Source organism: Dipodomys merriami, unplaced genomic scaffold, assembly GCF_024711535.1.
Source record: "Dipodomys merriami isolate MVZ:Mamm:240054 unplaced genomic scaffold, mDipMer1.0.p SCAF_574, whole genome shotgun sequence".
NCBI classification, from domain to species: Eukaryota; Metazoa; Chordata; class Mammalia; order Rodentia; family Heteromyidae; genus Dipodomys; species Dipodomys merriami.
In genome coordinates, this window is record NW_027206151.1 from 458,577 (window position 1) to 472,005 (window position 13,429).

The 13,429-nt window shown below is 57.1% G+C and overlaps 3 protein-coding genes across 3 annotated transcripts; 1 reads left to right on the top strand and 2 right to left on the bottom strand.

The window, feature by feature from the left end:
• The first annotated feature begins 78 nt into the window (after nucleotides 1–78).
• On the top strand, nucleotides 79–4,674 carry LOC138813017 (BET1-like protein). The gene is made up of 4 exons (XM_070001299.1): nucleotides 79–325; nucleotides 1,552–1,643; nucleotides 2,117–2,173; nucleotides 2,289–4,674. Exons 1-4 carry the CDS (start codon nucleotides 307–309, stop codon nucleotides 2,454–2,456), a joined length of 336 nt encoding a protein of 111 aa, XP_069857400.1. The 5' UTR covers nucleotides 79–306; the 3' UTR covers nucleotides 2,457–4,674.
• Nucleotides 4,675–4,992: 318 nt separating this feature from the next.
• Nucleotides 4,993–7,728, bottom strand: LOC138812985 (ciliary microtubule associated protein 1A). The gene is made up of 7 exons (XM_070001225.1): nucleotides 7,596–7,728; nucleotides 7,132–7,248; nucleotides 6,812–7,012; nucleotides 6,421–6,522; nucleotides 6,172–6,293; nucleotides 5,579–5,719; nucleotides 4,993–5,293 (listed from the first exon to the last, which is right to left on the bottom strand). The coding sequence occupies exons 2-7, from the start codon at nucleotides 7,238–7,240 to the stop codon at nucleotides 5,204–5,206; spliced, it is 765 nt and encodes a 254-aa protein (XP_069857326.1). The 5' UTR covers nucleotides 7,241–7,248; nucleotides 7,596–7,728; the 3' UTR covers nucleotides 4,993–5,203.
• Nucleotides 7,729–8,835: 1,107 nt separating this feature from the next.
• On the bottom strand, nucleotides 8,836–10,189 carry LOC138812987 (secretoglobin family 1C member 1). The gene is made up of 3 exons (XM_070001226.1): nucleotides 10,108–10,189; nucleotides 9,409–9,608; nucleotides 8,836–9,001 (listed from the first exon to the last, which is right to left on the bottom strand). The coding sequence occupies exons 1-3, from the start codon at nucleotides 10,160–10,162 to the stop codon at nucleotides 8,969–8,971; spliced, it is 288 nt and encodes a 95-aa protein (XP_069857327.1). The 5' UTR covers nucleotides 10,163–10,189; the 3' UTR covers nucleotides 8,836–8,968.
• Between the last annotated feature and the right edge of the window lie 3,240 nt (nucleotides 10,190–13,429).

The window sequence follows — 13,429 nt, forward strand, 5'->3', positions numbered from 1 at the left end:
CCGGCGCAGGCCGCGGGGCCCACGCGAGAGGGGCGAGGCGCGCGCGCCCGTGGGGACGGGGTTGCACGGCCCGGACGCCCCGCCTCCTCCGGCCCGGAAGGACGGGGCTGACGGGCAGGTCCCCGAGCCAATCAGCGGCCCCGCGCGCTCCTCGGGGGGCCCCGAGGCTGACGTATTTCCGTCCCGTCGCTGCCCTTCCGGAAGTGATTGGCCTTGAGCGGAAGAGGAGAGGCCGGAGAGCTGCGGCCCGAGCGCCTCGCGAGCGCTGGTGCCACGTCCGCGGTGCCGCTGCCGGGCGGGGACGCGATGGCGGACTGGTCTCGGGGTGAGCACTCGAGAGGGCGCCGCGGGCGTGGGCCGGCGCCGGGGCCGCGGCCGGCCGGCTCGGAGGCCGACCCCGGAGCGAGCGTGGCCGCCCGTCCGGGGTAGCAGAGACCTGGAGGGTCGACGGGCCTGGGGCGCGGGCGCGGGCGCGGGCGCGGCAGTGGGCGCGGGGTTCACGGGAGTGCGCACGCGCAGCTCGCCCAGGGCCTCCCCTCAGCTCCCCTCCCCCTTCCCCCCTCCCCCCTTCCCTCCCCCTCCCCTCCTCCCTCCCTCCCCTCCCCTCCTCTCCTCCCTCCCCTCCCTCCTCTCCTCCCCCTCCCCTTCCCCTCCTTTCCCCTCCCCTCCCCCTCCTTTCCCCTCCCCTCCCCTGCCCTCTCCCTTCCCCTCCCCTGCCCTCTCCCTTCCCCTCCCCTGCCCTCTCCCTTCCCCTCCCCTGCCCTCTCCCTTCCCCTCCCCTCCCCTCTCCTCCCCCTTCCCCCCTCCCCTCCCCCTCCCCCTCCTCTCCTCCCTTCTCCCCTCTCCTCCCCTCCCCCTCCCTCTCCCCTCCCCTCCCCTGCCCTCCCCTCTTCCCCCCTCCCCTCTTTCCCCCTCCCCCTCCCCCTTCCCCCCTCCCCTCCCCCTCCCCTCCTCCCCTCTCCTCCCCTCCCCCTCCCTCTCCCCTCCCCCTCCCCTCCCCTGCCCTCTCCCTTCCCCTCTCCTCCCCTCCGCTCCCCTCCCCCTTCCCCCCTCCCCTCCCCCTCCCCCTCCTCTCCTCCCTCCTCCCCTCTCCTCCCCTCCCCTCCCCCTCCCCTCCCCCTCCCCCTCCTCTCCTCCCTCCTCCCCTCTCCTCCCCTCCCCCTCCCCCTCCCCTCCCCTGCCCTCCCCTCTTCCCCCCTCCCCCTCCCCTCTTTCCCCCTCCCCCTTCCCCTCCCCTCCCCTCCCCCGGTCCTCAGGATCTCCTCCTGCGTCAGTCCAGCACAGTTCACTCCGCTCTGTTACGGAAACCGCCGGGTGCGGGTCCAGCCCGGCAGGTTTTGTCAGATACCGTGTGTTGGGTGTCACAGCCACCTCTTGTGGGGTAAAGAAGGGGTCGCCCCCAGGGAGCTGACCGTGCTACACAGCCTGCCTCTCAGGTGCTCGGCAGACACAAGGGAGCCCTGTCTCCGTAGCTGCCTTACCAAACAAATTCAGCTGGGGTGAGAGGTCAGAAACTCCGTGCGAGTCTTCAGCCTCTGTCTGTTCTCACAGCTCAGAGCTCCGGGGCTGTGGAGGAGATTCTAGACCGGGAGAACAAGCGGATGGCCGACAGCCTTGCCTCCAAGGTTACCAGGCTTAAATCGGTCAGTGGTGGCCCGTGCCCCTTCTTTCCCCTGGGGAGTTGGGGTACGAAGTTAGGAAGAGGGGCTGGGTGGTAGAGTGCTCACCTCGCATGCCTGAGGCCCTGGGTTCAATTCCCCAGCACCACATAAGTAAAAAAGAAAGCCGGAAGTGGCGCTGTGGCTCAAGTGGTAGAGGGCTAGCCTTGAGCTGAAGAGCTGAGGGACAGCGCCCAGGCCCAGAGTTCAGGCCCCACAGCTGACAAAAAAAAAAAAAAAAAAAAGGAGTTAGGAAGAGTCTCAGAGGGATATCAGGCAGCTTTCCATTAGCTTTGTTGGCTTGAGTACAACCCAGAGTGATACTTGAACCTTTCCAGTCTGTTGGGACACTGGGTCTGGTAGAGACATGGGTGAGTTTGGCTGGTCTTGATGGGTGGATGGGTACTATGTTCTGTGACTGCTGTGGCCTGACTGTATAATCTCTGTATCCTTATCAGCTGGCCCTGGACATTGATAGGGATGCTGAAGACCAGAACCAGTACCTGGATGGCATGGTAAGGGTCTAAGGTGTGGCCCTCCCACTCCCACCTGCTCTGAAGTCTGTGCTTGTGTGGGTGGTGGATTGGTCAAGGTGCCACCGTATGTGATCCTGCTGGGTCCTTCCCTCAGGACTCGGACTTCACCAGCATGACTGGTCTGCTCACAGGGAGTGTGAAGCGCTTTTCCATGATGGCACGATCTGGGCGAGACAATCGGAAGCTTCTCTGTGGTATGGCCGTGGGCCTGATTGTGGCCTTCTTCATCCTCTCCTACCTCTTGTCAAGGGCAAGGACGTGAGCCAGTGGGAGCCACAGGAATCCAGGGTTTTCCTCACCTGGTATCTTGGGCTCCTGAGGACATGCTACAAAAATACTCCTTTACAGTGATCATCATGGGCCATGCATTTTCTTCCTATGTGGTAAGGGCCACCGTTGCCTCTGACCAGAGCACTCGTGGTTTGGAGAAACTAAGGCTCAGCCCTCCAATAGGTCAGAACAAGCTAGATTTGAGCCAAACAGCTGAGAATCCTGAATGTGCTCAGTGTGGCCAGCAGCTGTCCACCCAGCCCTCAGGGCTCTAATAGTTTAATGCTCTCCTGTCCTGTCTATGTCTGAATCTGAAGAGCCTGGGGCAGACAACAGAAAGAAGGGATTATGTCTGTGAACCTCACACAAGCTGAGAGTCAAATATGGCAATTTCTGGATGTGGCAATCTCCTCACTAGAGCTGCTGAGCAAGTATTTATCTGCATAGATCATGAGTCCCCGATTTTAAAGCCTGTGCCCTCTATCCTTGGATATAGCCAGACCCCTGCAAAGAGCAAGGCTGTGGGTACAGGAATGCACTGTGGGTTTGGGCTGGAATTGGTTGGGCCACAGGGGCATGTTTATGTCTGGGAACAGAGGACTCTACCTTCAGGACTTAGGCTTGGGTCCCCCATTGCCAAAACTTTTTCCCCAGGAGATGAAATGAAACACAGAAAAGGTCTCACCTGCCCTTTGAGATGCCGTGTGTGAGGTAGTCTTCCCTGTGAGGATCCTCCTTGTAGGACCCTACTCCACCTGAGCGTGCAGCTATACTGTTTGTAGTGGGAACTTTTACCCCCTGCCCTGCCTCCCACAGCCTGTTCCCCTCATTGTGGGAGAGTCCTCAGCCACACTCCTTGCTCCCTACCTCTACAGACTTCCTACCCAGGTGTCTCTGGCCCTTACTGCCTATTTGGCTAGTCCTGAGTTCATACAGACGGAACTTGTGAGAGGAGTCATCGTCTTCTTCTTTCCTCCTCCTCATTCTCCCCCACCCCCAACTTTTTTGCTCAAGGCTAGCACTCTACCACTTGAGCCACAGCTCCACTTCCATCTTTTTTGGTGCTTAATTGGCTGGCTTTGAACCCTGATCCTCAGATCTCAACCTCCTGACTAGCCAGGATCACTTAATTGGTTGGCTGGCTTTGAACCCTGATCCTCAGATCTCAACCTCCGGACGAGCCAGGATCACAGGTGTGAGCCACCTGCTCCCAGCTTTTAAAAGATGTCCTCAAGGAATATATTGTGCAGTTGTGTGCGCTTCTGTGTTCCAGTCCCCCACCCTCAGCGCTTGCTGGCTCACCACCTACCTTGTGACCACGCTGAGGCTTGCCATGCAGAACCACCTCCTCCAAGGTCAGGTCGACGCAGCCTGCCCTCTCCACATGGCAGCCCTGCCCTGCTCTGGCCTGCAACCCAAGGACCCTCCCCTGCTCCCCCTGTCAGCAGCCCTCCTTTTCCTTCACATGCTCACCATAGTCACCTTTCCTCATCTTTGGCCCTTCTGTTGGGTCTGGAGAAGGAGGGTCTGGCTCCAGCATCGATTACTTCTTACTACCTCTCTCTCTGGCTTTGTTATTTCCCTGAAACCCTGGGCTGGTAAAGTTTGTGCCACTTCCGTGGACACCTTTAACGCCCTCACCCTGGGTGTCTTTGTGTGCTGAGCTTTGTCTTAGTCCTCTGCCTGTCACCAAACACTGGCAGCATCTGCCCGGGCCACCTCCTCACTGATCCCTGCCGGTTAGACGCATCATGATTCAGCTGGGCCTCCCTGTTTTTTCTGGCAGGATACTGCTAACTTCCTGAGAACATGGCTAACCAGGGATGAGTTCCTTGTGGAAATTTTGCCATCTCTCGTAGAACCTCTGTGGTTCTGTTCCCCTTGGGTATCCGTCTCTGTTCCTCGCCTTTCTGTCTCCACAGCTGTTGGTAGTGCTCTAGCAATTCTGTTCCGTATTCTGTGTGAGTCTTCTGCTGTGTGACTCCTGTAAAGGGGACGGCAGTGCCAAAAACGTGGGCCTCCAGCTTGGTTCTGTGCACTTGGCACTGGACCCAGGAGAAAAGCGGGATGCCAATTTGGTTCTTGATGCCAGCAAATAAAAAGACCTTAAAGGCCAGTGTGTGAGGCTATGAGGACAAGTTGCCAGGCTGTATCCCATGGCTCAAGAACTTGTCAGCAATAAAAACTCAAATAAACAGCTTTATGAAGGATTGACTTACTCTGTCTTGATTTGTTGTATGAGGTGCCTGTGTGGGATGCCCACACACCTTTGGATGCATGGGGTTTCGGGCAATTGCATCACATCTTATTAACAGTGGTCCAGAGTCAAGCGGGGGAGGGGAAAGGCCACAGTGTAGGCACAGCACAGTGAGGCCGAGGTCCGGGCTCGCAAGCCTCCTGTCTTCCTGTGCAGACCCTGGAGCCCCGAGAAAGCTGGAAGGGGACCTCCTGTGTGTTGGCACCGACAGTCATGGGGGGCTTCTAGGAAAACGTAGCCTTTCCCAGGACAAATCCTTAAGAATGGAATGTGTGGTTTATTTTTATAATTTGGACACAGCAGGAAACAAGATTAGCAAATGGGAATACAGTGTAGAAAAAATATTTTGTTAGAATTGCCCAAATAAGCATGCTGTGCTTTGCATAGCCAGTCCAGCAGCGGCCCAGGTGGTAGAGGGTGCTTCCAGTCCAGCCCGGCTGTCTTCCTGTGGGGACCTCTTGTGTGGAGCTTGCGGGGCAGGGCTATTCCACATCCACCACCAGGGGTGTCATATAATCAGAGTGCTTGATGCCAAAGGTGACGATGGGAGCGCAGGGCTTGGTCAGGGTCACCTGGGAGAGAGAAGCCGTGAGCTGGTGGGGCCGGGCTGCTGTCCCTCCAGAACCTGGGGCCAAGGTGGCCAGTGAAGAGCCTGCTTGGACCCTGAGCATGGAGCACTCAGCAGTGCTAACTCACAGCAGCTGGGGAAGGGTTGGGGCTCTGGTTCCCACACCTGAAGAGTTGCTTCGGGCCAGTACAGCAATGCACAGGGAAGCCACGAAGGCCTCCCCCTCCCCCACACCCAGAGTGTGTCCTGTCCTGACCCCCACCCAGCCTCTAGGCTTTGCTTCCTGGACCTTCTCAGGGCTGTGGGCTCCCGGTCCTGGCTTGAGAGTCTTGTCCCCTGGGGGCTCCACCCGGGCAGCCATGGTGTACTGTGGTGCCTTGAACTTGGTCAGTTGCACATCAGTCTGGCGGTACGCTGCAGGACCTGGGGTCTAGGAGGTGAAAGAGGACTCAGGTAAGCGTGTGTTGTCAGAGAACGGGGCAGGTTTGGTACCCTGCTGTCACCAGGGGTGCCTGGACCCACTGTGCCTATGAACACCTTTGTGGGATTCAGGCCTCAATTTCAGCATCACTAAGCAATCATCCCCATTGTGCCCCAGTCTAACACACACCCCTTCTGTCAGGCCCCTTTGCAGTGGGGACACTGTCCCTTTTTGGGTATGAGGACAATGACCTGAGTCTAGGGAAGCTAGAACCCTCCCCCCAAGCGCTCAGAGCTTACCTTCTCTCCGGGTCGCGCCTATCTAACACTGCTGTTTGCCCTCCAGCAGTGCTCTCGGCTACAGCACAGCTCCCAAGCTGGTACCTGGCTCCCCCCCCACCATGCGTTCAGGGGACCGGCCGGGGGTCTCAGCAGGTGGGCACGGGGCCCCGGGAGCCTTGCCTTGTGCAGGTCATCGCTGAAGCTGCCCAGTTTGCTGCGGCCCTTGATGGAGAAGGAGGGCTGGGAGACCTTGCCCACGGTGTGCGGGCCCATCACCACCGGGAGCATGTATGCAGCAGGGCCTGGGGAAAGAGGGGGGCCTGGAGTCCTGGGGTTCTCTTCACCCCCCAGGGGCCCCACCGTGTGGTCTCTTCTACCCCTAGGGCCCACACGCCGGTCACCTGGCTGACAGTTGGAGCTGTGACAGACCTGGGGTGCTGTCCACGCGGAAGGTCTTGGTCCGTGCCGAGATGGAATGGCTGGGCGCCGAGTCAAACACATGCTTGGTAGATTTCTCTGGAAAGTAGTCACCTGAGGGGGAGGAGGTGCGGGGACAGCAGGCATGTGAGTAGCTCCCACCTTGAGTGAGGCCTCCAGGCCTCAGCATACTGGTGAGTGGGCTCGATCAGAGCTGAGGGTGCAAACCCTGACTGGAGGGCTGCTTTCAAGCAGGGAGAACAGGGCTTGTGGCCCGGGCTCCTGCACTGCAGGTCAGACGGGACTGTGGGGTCTTGGGCTCTGCTGTTTTGGCTTAGTACTTGGGTCCACCCTGGCCTTCCCATGCCCATCTTGTCTGGGAGCCTCAAGTGGGGTCACTCACCCGGCCCTGGGGTCAGCACAGTCTTGGTGTGGTAGCGCCCAAGGATGGAGTAGGTGGGGCCGATGTCCTTGCCGGTCCTCAGTATTTTGGGGTTTACACTGTAGCGGGGCCCCGGGGAGCAGTTCTCGGCCAGGAGCATGGGGGCTCCGCGGAAGCTGTAGGCCGGCGCCCGCAGCTTGGTGGGCGTGTGCTTGACGAAGCCTGTGCGCACAGTCTCTTTGCTGCTGGAGCCAGACATCCCTTCTCCCCAAGCTCCAGACCCACCCCTACCTCACACCTGGCTTCTGGCTCCTCCCACCCCGCCACCCCTAGGCTCTTACCCGTAGTGGGTGGAATCAGGTACTTGGGTCCAGGGCTGCTGTAGAGGGCCATGATGGGTCCCCGGGGGCGATGGGGCCTCCAAGTGCCCACCCATATCTCTTCCGCCATGGCTGGCTCTGTCCATGGGTAAGAGGGTGACAGGTGCTGGGAGGCCCTGGCCCATCTCACCCTGGCCCCCACATTCCTGCCCCTGGTCCTGCTGACGCACGGGCAGAGCTGCAGGCTGCAGTTGCCGTGGGGTCTCAAGCAATTAGGGGCTGTGTGCGTTTTCCAAGCCCTCCCTAGCCTCCAGCACTGTCCCTGAGACGCTGCCCACCCCCTGGCTCTAAGGAGGTCTTGGGCCCTAAGGGTGAGGTCCCATCTACTTGGAGAACCCTAGGCGTGACCAGCAGGGAGCCGGTAGGGAGAATGGGAGCTGCTTGGCTGGGTGCCTTTGGGAGGGGGGCCGGTCCGCAGGCCTCACCTCTGTGCAAGAGCAGGCTCAGGGCAGCCTGGGACCCAGCCTCCACGCAGGTGGGCTCCTCCCCCTGGCGTCAGTGCCAGGCGGTTCCCAAAAGCAGAGCATGAAAGAAAGGCCTCCCTCTCACCCCAGGGGCTTGGAGAATTGGGAGGGGTCCCCTCCCCTGAGCTCTAGAATGTGGCTGTGTAGGACTGGGGGGGGGGGGTTCTAGAGCATAGTGTGTATGATGGAGACAATGCCCTCTGTCCAGGCCCCCCTCAAGCTCTCCTCTCCAGGAACCTCCGCTGAAGGTACCCCCACCGTTTCCAGGCCTCTTCCTGTCTGGGAACCCTCACCTTCTCCAGTACCCCATCTTCTCTAGGGACCCCTACCTTCTACCAGGGACCCCATTTTCTCCAGGGACTCCTATCTTCTCCAGACCTCACTCCCTCCAGATTCCTACCCTCTCTGTGCTTGGCTGGGATGAAGGTGCACAGGGGAGGAACAAGGCAGCGTTCCCAGGGCCCAGAGCCCAGGGTGGGCAGGGAGTGAATGTAATGATCCCATTCAGCCATGTTCCCATTCGAATCTGGAGATAACAGATACGGGGAGTCTGTCTGCTGGTCATTCTAGTGGCTTAGGGTCTGAGTGGATGTGGGAGACAGGAGTCAGCAGTGGGGAGGCTTTCTTCCTGCTGACCATCCTCAGACCTTGCCGGCTCTCAGCACCCACCAGTGAAGCAAACCCCCCACCTCAGATTTTGAGTGTCTCCCGGAGCATGTGGACTTTCTTCTTGATGTTATTAGGGATCCTCTTGGGACTCAGCCTCAGGTTAGGGTCTCTTTCCTTGGGTGACTCTTAGGGATTGTTCTTAAAGCCCTCGACACCTGGGTATCTGCTGCCCGTACTGTCACATGAACTTGTCATGCATGGCTACGGAACAGAATCATCAGCTTTCGCAGGCAGCCCCTCAGCACGGATGGGGGTCTTCCCTACTGCCCTGACCACTTCCTTGTCTGAGCCCCAGCTCTTGCCCTGGCCTTAGGACTACAAGTCTTCTCCCTCCCCCTTCCTTGATGCCCCTCCGTGTCCACATGGCTGCCTGTTCATCTTCTGTGCTGCATCCCTGCCTACCCTGTGTCTGCTGGGTCCAATCTACCATTAAGTGTGCCCATCCTCCTACATTCTGCTCCTTGGTGAAAGGAGTGTGTCCTTGAGTGTGTTCTTACATGTCCCTTTGTTTGGGAGAGACAGGAGCCAGGGCCCAGGCTGTAGGAGGCTTTATTGATTCATGTTGAAAGATGAGTTTGCTTGTGGGTAAACAGCAGTGTGGCAGTGTGTCCATGGCTGCTTGCATGGCTGGTCCTGTGCCTATTGGGAACCATGTCGCGATCCACTTAGGCCCCATCCTGACTGCCAAGCACTTGAACCTGGAGGCAGATACATGTGAACCAGAAGAGTTAGTGAGCAGTTGCCAGAAAGCTGCAGCGCCAGGAAGCAGACAGCCCTGGGCCATCTCAGGGGTGTGTGGGAGAAGACAGGTCCTGCCACCCTGCAGTCCAGCCACTTCTGGTATCTGGGAGGTTGGCACACACATGCTGCATCAGTGCATTGAGTGTGTGCATGTGTGTGCACATGTCTGCTTTACATAGTTCCTGAATTGGGGAATCAGATCCAAGGGTCTAGAGTTTTCTGTGTAGGTAGAGAGGTCTGGGGCATCCACTTTGGCTGGCTGGAGTAGGTCGGAGGGCTGCAGTGGGCTCTGGGGTTCTAGCTAGGGACAGCGCTCGAGGGGAGGGTTCAGGCGCGGAGGGAGGGAGAGCCCAGGCCCCGGTACCAGAAGCTTGACGAGTTCCGCCTTATGCATGGGCTGCAGGCCATCAATGCAGGACTTGAGCTCCGTCAATGCTTCCTTGGCATCCTCATTGACGTTGTACTTGCCCAAGGGCCCCTCATAGAGCTCCTCTGGGGTTCCCACCAGCAGGGTTTGCAGGAAGTCCATGAAAAACTCATTGTCGTCTTCTCCTGTGGCCAACCCTGCATTGCAAGGGGAGATGACACCAGGACAGGGCTACCCAAGCCTTCCCCCAAACCTCCCTGGAAGACACAGCTCCTCATCTCTGCAGACCCCTCCGCTATCACTCTAGTCCCAGATGCTCTGGTTTCCACTAGTCCTTCCCCTAGTCTCACTGGGAAAGAAAAGTCAAGCCCTAACACAGCATCATTTCCTCCTGGTGTGGAGCTGAAATAAGCTCCGTGGACTGAGCCATGGTGGGTGACACTGGATTGGAGTCAACAGAATCAGTGTACGTTCAGTTTGCCATCTTCCCTCTTCTTCAATCCCACTGCCTCCGCGGAACACACATTGTTCTACAGCCTGTCGCACACACTGTCAGCTACAGACCCTCCACTGGTGTCAGCATTGCTGGGCACTGGAGAGTCTCTGCTGCCTGTGTGTACAAAGACACACTCATTTCAACTTCCTAGCGCCCCTTCCCCCCATCCTGGATGTGCTAAACACACAGCCTAAACTCACCTAAGATGCAGAGGAGGCCCAGGGCCACCAGCAGGAGAGCACCACTCCTCTTCATGGCTAGTCTCAGGAGCTGCTTAGTGGAACCTGGGCTTTTATATATTAGCTAGCGGCAGCTCCCCCAGGGGCTGGGCTCCACCTGTCCATCAAGACCTGTCAGGCAAGCTGGGCAGGCGTGTCTAGGCTTTTGGCAAACGAGTTGAGGTGAGTGGAGTTAATGGAATCAGGATAAACTTAGGGAAGGGAGCTTCTGGACCAGGACCAAAGTCTCAGCAGCCCTGAGGCTACAGTGAGGGTTTTGTGGTGGACCTTTCTTTGCTCACTGCCTTGTATGGCTCTGGGCAGCAAAGGTCAGGGGTGGGGCCTTCCCACTAGGATGGAGAATGGCCTGGGCATGTGATTGGGAGGGACAGGGCCATTAGGAACCTGAAGCAGATGACAGCATCCAGAGAGGGCCAGAGGGGCTCTGAGGGGCACCGCACGGGGCCCAGTCACATCAGCAGGACTTCAGTCTGGTTCTGATAACATGCATAGCTTGCATGGTGGCCTAGCTCTTCTCCTCCTGCCCTGTGCTGCCCTCTGGTGGCCGACGGCTCCTTGGGCGGCCAGTCCTTTCTCCTACAGAAGTGCTTGTTTCCACAGAGCCCAGTCCCGGGATACCTTTCCTTCCACACTGGGTTCCACACACTTCTACTGTTTGTGAACCCACCATGCCCACATCCTCATTGGGGCCTGTTCCGCATGGCTCTTGGCATTCCTCCACTCACTCGCCTCCAGCTGGCCCTGAGCGTCTCTTGGCCAGACACAGCCCCCTGGCTCAGGTGTCCCTCTAGTCCTGTCCTTGAAGCCAGTGTCACTTAGACTCTTGCTTTGATGAATCTTCTCTAACCTCCTTTGCTAGCATAAAATTAATTCCACAGACAAATTTATGCAGAATTCAAAAAAGGAAGAAGATATGTATAATGAAGTTATCTATAGCAAAGTACTGTGGGTGAGGCGTGGTCCTGGCGGAGCTGGCCTGCCTGCCATGCAATGGAGCCTGTCTTGGTAGGTCAGTGAGTCTAGACTGATGGTACAGCGTCCCCCCAGGCTGGGCCCAGGCCTCTGTGCTTCTGAAGCTTTCCGATGTATAGGGTTGGCTCTACTGTCTGGCCTGACACCTACACTTTCCATTGCCCTTTATGGGTTGCCCTTTGGCATCCCTTTGTGATATACAGTTTGCCATTTTCCCTCTTCTTCAATCCCACTACCTCAGCTAAACATACATTGTTCTATAGCCTGGCCCACGCACTGTCAGCTACAGAATCTCCACTGGTGTCTCAGCAGTGCTGAGCACTGGAGAGTCTCTCTGCTGCCTGTGTCTCTCTCCTGGTGACATTCCTGTCACATAGCCAAAGAGTCTCATGCTGTGAATTCTCACCCCCAATACTTGCCTTCCTGTGACCTTGTCCTGAGCAATGCTTGCCTGATTGAGCTGTTTGCAGTCACTCTTCCTTGACTTGTTACTTCTGGCTGCCTAAGTTTGTTGGACGACCGTTAAAATCAGTTTGTACCTACCACCTCTGTGCCCCTTATTCTTCTGAAGACATATACCCCAAGCCCCAAACCCAAAACAAACAAAAGACCTTAAGGACAATGCTATGTCCCTATGGAATTTGACCAGAATGGTCCTGAAGTATGTAGAGAGCTGCGAGAGGCCGCACCTGGAAGATGGCGCTGGCTTCCGCCCTCCGCCTTCCCGATGGCGAGTGCTCTCGTGGTAAACAACTCCTGATATGGCTAAGGCAAAGAATCTGGCTTGCTTCTGCGCACCTGAACCTATTGGTGGTTCCCACGTGGCGTATCAGGGTTGGCTACCCAGCGGGTACTTAAGGCTGTGGGGAATTCTCCCCGGGGTTGGGGTCACAAGATTAAAAAAAAAGGTCCTGAGTAAACTGCAGAGAGAAGAGTCCGGTGTCGCGTCTTCCTTGCTGGTCGAGGCGGTAGCGACACGTGGTGGCCCGTATGGGGACTCAGCCATAACCCCAACGAGGACTCAGAACTCTCTGCGGTCAGGGTGGTGCACCGGTAAGTCCCCAGGTAAAAGGGGAATCCGCGACAAGAGCGGGGGATAAGTCCCCAGGTAAAAGGGGAATCCGCGACAAGAGCGGGGAGTAAGTTCCCAGGTAAAAGGGGAATCTGCCACAAGAGGGGGGGGGGATTTTTGCTCTTCTCGGTAGATAAAGAGAGAGCGAGAACCCGGGGCTAGTCAATAGAGTAGCCAAAAGTGAAAGTAAAATTTGTTTACCAGCTTTAAATGTTTAAAACATGGGCGCTTCTTCTTCGCACCCAATTTTTTTGGCTCTCAATGAGCTACTGCACTCAAAAAAGTTAAAAATAAAAAAGAGTACTTTAGAGAGATTTTTGAATGAATGTGACATCGTTGCCCCGTGGTTCGCTGTCTCCGGAAGCCTCACGGTGGCCTCTTGGGAGAAACTAGGGAGGGACCTAGATTTTGCCTCTGAACAAGGAACGCTTAAGAGCGGAGTGAGACCAATATGGAAACTGATAAGAGGCTGTCTCGAGGACCAGCGTTGCAGTGAGGCGGTAGAGAATGGTCAGGCCGCCCTAGAAATGCTGCAGGAAGAAAGATGGGAAAGGGCAGACAGCGAAAAGGAGGAGGGGGGGGTCATACCCTGATTTTGCCGAACTAGAGACCTCTGAGTCTACAGACTCAGAGGAACTACAATCACTCATAGAACAAATAGAAAAAACAAAGATAAGAAAGAGGAGGAAAGGGAAGGAGAGGACCCAGATAAAGACGAATGCACGCCCTCCGTGCACCGCCCCACACCTTCGGCCCCTCCGCTCTATGCGGAGGCCCCTGGAAGTGGCAGCCCCGGCTGTTCTTTCAGCCCAGGCGTGTGGAAAGCGGTCAGAACCGAGTTACATCTAGCCTGTCCAATATTTCAGGATCCACAGGGACAGCGGTATCATGAACCCTTAGATTTTAAGGTTATAAAATCTTTAGCTGAGTCTGTGCAGACATACGGAATCACAGCCTCCTTTACTGTAGCCCAGGTGGAGGCCCTAAACAGACACTGCATGACACCCGGTGATTGGAGTGGGCTTGCACGAGCTTGTTTGAGCCCAGGTCAGTATTTAGATTGGAAGGCCTTTTTGATTGAATTTGCTAGTGAAGAGGCTGCAGCCAATCAGGCTGCGGGGAACCCAGCTTGGGACAGAGATATGCTGCTTGGACAGTTGTCAGCAGATAGGCTACCCGGTTCAAGTTTATGAACAAATCAATAAAATTGGCATAAAGGCATGGAAGGCCTTACCAAAT